The sequence below is a fragment of the Melanostigma gelatinosum genome, assembly GCF_949748355.1.
Source record: "Melanostigma gelatinosum genome assembly, chromosome: 1".
Lineage (NCBI taxonomy): Eukaryota > Metazoa > Chordata > Actinopteri > Perciformes > Zoarcidae > Melanostigma > Melanostigma gelatinosum.
The window spans coordinates 19969786-19975229 of record NC_136634.1 but is presented as its reverse complement, the minus strand read 5'-3'; the positions used below and the strand labels follow the sequence as shown (position 1 = coordinate 19975229).

Here is a 5444-nt window from a genome sequence, read left to right as displayed (position 1 = left end):
CCGGTTTAACGTTAATGAGTGACCGCGTGGACTGAACCGGAACACGGAGGGGCTTCATGTTTCATCACGTTATGTTTTTTCCTCCTAAATCGCGATAATGATGAGTGTTAACCGTCGACAAATTTCCGCATGCAGTGGACGTTAGTGGATGTCACAGTATTTTAAATACATCGATAAGGCAGGGTATGTTAAATGCAGCCTCTGCTCCAAGGAGATAAAGTACAGCAACAAGGGCTCCCATGCCCTCTCATCACACTGACAGACACTGTTCACTGTGATGACCACAGCCAGTGACCAACAGTGTATTATTATTATTACAGCGATTATTTTACTTTTAGAATGCTACATTTTAAAGCTCATATTTAAAATAAAATGCTCGATATATGTGAGCATATGGCTCACACAAGTCTGCACTCATTTTATTTAGTTTTGCACAGGCTGCACTTTATTGTTATTATCTTAAAAATATATTCAGTGCGAAACAGGTTAATTGCAGCGACAATAAGCTATTTTTTGACAAATATTAGTTATTTTTGCACATGTAGAACTTTATTTGCATTGTTCTAACAAAGCGATTGCACATTGTATTTGGTTTTGTCTGATGGAGCAATCTGGTTTACTTGAAAGTGATTGCAATTTTCTTTATTCTATTTTTTGAAAAAGCACAGATGGAGTCACACAATGTTGTTCTTTCAATAAAAGTTCAACATGGAGCATTTTGTGCCAATTTTGTTGGGGCGGTGGGGCATGAACATTTTTCTTCCTCCAAAGTGGGGCGTGACAGAAAAAGTTTGAGAACCACTGACTTAACCCAACAAGTCTGAACTGTAACGGAACTTTAACTGTAACGGAGGGAAATGAAGACGCTGCAGACATCTTAACGCTGATTGGCCAAGACTCGACACGTCGCATCAAATACGTTTTATTGCGACGATCACAACATCACCTTTTCTCCTCGTCTCACTCCAATCTGAGAAACGCTGACCGGCTGACCGGCTGACCCCCCCCACACACACAACAAAAAAACTACGGGTGTAGACTACTCACGTGGATGACATATTTTGATTAAAAACGGTTTATTTCGCCGAAAAGCGACACGTTTACAGGTATTATCAGGAGAAGAAGAAACCGACGAATTGCAACAGAGTCTCACTCCAAACTACATTAGAAGTTATCAGCCGGAGCATGAACAGTGTTTGAGAACTGAGAGAATAAATAAAGTGAACCCACGTGCTCTTTGTATCCGGACTTCCGGGTTGAGAACAGCGTCCAGAAGCTCCCGTTGTCGTTTATTCTCCTCTTTTGAACGAGAGAGTTCCTCCTCGTACTCTGCTATCGTTCTTTCAAACAGACCAAATATCTCTTCACCAGCCGCAGTTAGTCGCTGGTTGACTAAAGATCTCAGCATTTCTAGTTTAGACATTTTGAGATGAGTCCTCTTCTTCTTCCTCTCCTCTCCTCTCCGCGTTCTTCTTCTTCTTCTTCTTCTTTCACTTTAATGGCGGACTACAAACCAACGTTTAAGGCGCCACCTACTGGACCGGAGTGTGTAACATCATGATTTTATGACAGTTATCATTACACAATAACAGTGTTATTTATAAATTAAATAAAATAAGAAAAATAAACTTAATATTTAAAATAAAATTAATTTAAATAATTTAAATAACTAAATAAAAAATATAGAAGTTATATTCTGGATATTGAACCCGTTCCATTCAAAATATTAAATTAAGCCCTTTTAAGCTGAACTAGTTTGGCCCCTGTCTCTAACAGTCCTTTGATGCTCCACTCCCTTCCTGTATCTACCACTCTGTTCTTCAGTCTTTCTCTTTCCACCCTGAACTTCCTCCACTCTATCATGTTCAACAACATGTTCAACAGTTTCTTTACAGTTGCATATCTCACATTTATCCCACTCTGTCTTTTTCATGATGTGTATAACGTGTCATTGAGTCCTGTATGTCCGAACCTCAATCTGAAAGTAACATCTTCTTTTCTACTTTTACTTCCATCACTTCTCAATCTGACTGACGTCTGTATTTTGTTGTAATTTATATCCTTATTGTCATTATTCCAAATTTCCTGCCAAGATGTAATAATTCCGTGCTGTATTACTGATTTTGCTTCTGACCTCCCAAAACAAATTTCTAAAATATCATTTTTGTTTGAAGCTCTTTTCTCAAGTTTATCTGCAACCTCATTTCCCTCCATTCCAACATGAGCCGGTACCCAACAGAGCTGTACATCTATTCCTAAATGTTGTGAGTTCAGTAATGATGTATAAACTTCAGTTAAAAGATCCTCTCGTACTGTTTGACCGGATTGTATACTTTGTATTGCAGCTGCAGAATGTGAACACAAAAGTACTTTCATTGGTTTGACCTCCTCCACCCACTGAAGACTGATGATTACTGCTGTCAGTTCGGCTGTGTACACTGATAACCAGTTATCTGAGCGTTTAGATCCATCTGTAAAGATATTTCCAGAATTAGAATATCTTTTATTCAGTAAATCTTGAACCAAGTATCCGATGTTTACATTCCTCTCAGTCCATTCTCTTCTCTTGTCTAATATCTCCAGATTTACCTTGGGTTGTGGAAATATCCATGGAGCAATGTTGCTACTAATATGCTGGACTATGTTGTATGGTATCAAATTTGAACTGTTTCACATTCCTGTTAACTTCTCATCCAAAGCTTTTACCAGAGAATGTCGAGTACTCCCAACCATTGTACAGGACAGTCGCTGCTGTGTTTCCGTTAAGTCCACCCTGAATTCTAATCCAGTGTGATAGTGCTAACTCAGTTCTCCTCACATGTAATGGCAGTTCCCTGGATTTCACCAGCAATGCATTAATGGGTGTGGTTTTGACTCGGGAGATGAGTCAGAGGAAAAACATCCAAAAAAAAGGTGAACAGATAAAAGTCCATCGAGACAGGTTCTACGAGGAACATCCGGTTTCGCTGCAACTTGGTGGGTAACCAAATAAAAGCCCTTAAACTAATAAAATAGTATATCATTACTCCATCTTCAGTTACCTTCCATCTGGTCCATATGTAACAGTTGTGGGTCGTGGAACGAGACGACTCAAGTGATTGTTTTCCAACATTTATGTATTGAAGACAAAATATCACCAATGAATTGCCTTCTGATCGTTTTCTGCCCCTCTGCTCCCTCAGCAACGTGTGATTTAATTCCTTTTATTCAAATACACACTGACCAATCAGAGCTCGGTACGTGGACCATTAATGAATGTTACATAATCACACAGTTTAAACTGACAAATGCAAAAAAAGACAGCTGGCAATAAATCTCAGACTGCATGTGTGAAATCGTAAATTAACAGATTCATGACATCACTGCTTCATTTAGAGCAGGATAGATCTGACTATAAGTACATGTGTGTATTATGGTAAATGAATGTGTTGCAGATGTGTTTTCATGGCGTGTATGACAATATTTTAGCCTTGTTCTTTCAGCTGTAGCCTCAGTGGTGCGAAACAGACTTTGGAGTAAATAGAAAAGTTATGGAAGGAAACTTCCTTACTGCTTAGAATTATATTTATATATATTTTTATTTATTTGCCCAAAAGTCCGTTTCACATCGCTGGGTCTCAGCTGAAAGAATAAGAATACATCAAAGTAAAACATGAACGTGAATACACGTGTTATTATAGTCAGATCTATCGCGTTATAGATGAAGCAGTGATATTATAAATGGGTTAATTTACAGAATGACACAGTTAGTGATTTCTTGCCAGCTGTCCTTCCTGCATTTGTCAGTTTAAACTGCGTTACTTTCAGCCTGAATTATGTTCATGTTCTTGATGTTGGTCTCAGAGTGCACCAGACTGATGCATTTAACTTTAAAATGTACAACATTTTCTTCCAGGTGAGCGTGTCCCCGGCCCCCTCTAGAAAACCAACACTAACTAGAAAATAAAAACTCAATTCGTCTACCGGAACAAGCTAAAGACAGTACCAAATCTGAGCGTGGACTCAATGAGCGATGCTCTCAAATTGAAAGAACACGGTCTTGGATAAAGATAGGATGAAAGCTCCATCGTTCCTCCCCTGTGTGATGTTTCATGTGGTGTGTCAAATGTATTTTATACATTTTGTATAAAACCGTTATCACAAACAGAACCACTATGTCTCTTATATGATTAACAGTGCCATTGATGAATACATAATTCCTTCATCTGATGAGTGTACTTCCAATAATAAATGAATCCAGGTATACATGTGACCTGCCACCTCCCGGCTAGGATCCGTGCGGAGCGCGAGGACGTGCCTCCGTATTTGACGTTTGACAGTTTTCCTGTCTGCTTCGTCTGCCGCTGTGTAGGATTAGCCACTTTCCGGCTTGGAACCGTGCGGAGGCGTGGAGACGCCTCCTATTGCCTTTGGCCATTACCTGTCTTTTCCCTTGACTGAGAGAAATAAACTACCTTGGTTTTGAAATAGAACTCTGCTGTCTGAGTCTGCATTTGGGTCCGCGAAACACCCCACATCATAACAATACAGCTGTTTTCACAATAACTGTATAACCTGGAACCAAGACTGTGATGGCGTCTGTGCAAATTTACAACATGTGATTTCACATTTGATAAAGAGTCTCTTCAGCGTCATAAAACAGTTCACATTATTTTCAAAAGACCTTCTGAGCATGTGCACCCCTACGTTAGGGTATCCCAGTTCTTCCACAGACACTAATCCACGTAGTGCACCTGCGCCTGGAGCTCCTTGGAGATGTACCCGAGAAGGGTCGCCGTCAGCTGCTGCTTCAGGGTGGCGTTGCCCATCACTAGAGCAGTTAGCTGAGCCAAATCTGTCCACTGAATGTCTCCCAGCACGGCCAGAAGACTACCATAAAGCTGCTGCTGCTGCTGAGGACTGAGCTCCATTATGATCTGAGGCAGCGGTTTGAACTGTCCACTGGTCAGCCAGCAGCCCAGAAGGCCTCCGACAGCACCGCCTACATGTTAAGAGGGTTTCAAACATGTGGAATTATGATTGCACACACACGAGTGGGAGAAACTGTTGCATGCATTTATTCCCACTCACCGACTGCGATACCAAGAGGTCCCCCGACTAACCCTCCAGCGAAGGCCAGACCGCCCGCTGCTGCTGCTCCCTTCCCTGAGCCTTTCACTGTGGTCTGGATTTGCTGATTTGCAGATAACTCACAACACAGCTTCATGACATCATCAAGTCGATGGCACATACTGTGGATCAGATTTATACATTTCAGGAGTCTTCGGTGATTGTGTGAGGTAGCCCCTTTCTTGCTATTCTGTGACCAGATATGAAGCCCGTAGTGCGTGTTTTGTAGATGTGATACATTATAAAAGGGAAGCAAGTGTTGTTTACTGGTGGTACATTGCAACTATTATTTAATCTTGATCATTTTAAATGAACCAAACTAAATCCTGAAGAAA

General features: G+C 40.7%; 1 protein-coding gene across 1 annotated transcript; it reads right to left on the bottom strand.

Annotated features, from left to right (window-relative positions):
- Positions 1-4715: 4715 nt before the first annotated feature.
- Positions 4716-5230, bottom strand: LOC306786260 (protein C19orf12 homolog; the record flags this gene model as incomplete). Its single annotated transcript, XM_079280975.1, has 2 exons — positions 4716-4981; positions 5071-5230. The coding sequence occupies 2 exons, from the start codon at positions 5228-5230 to the stop codon at positions 4716-4718; spliced, it is 426 nt and encodes a 141-aa protein (XP_079137101.1).
- Positions 5231-5444: the final 214 nt, after the last annotated feature.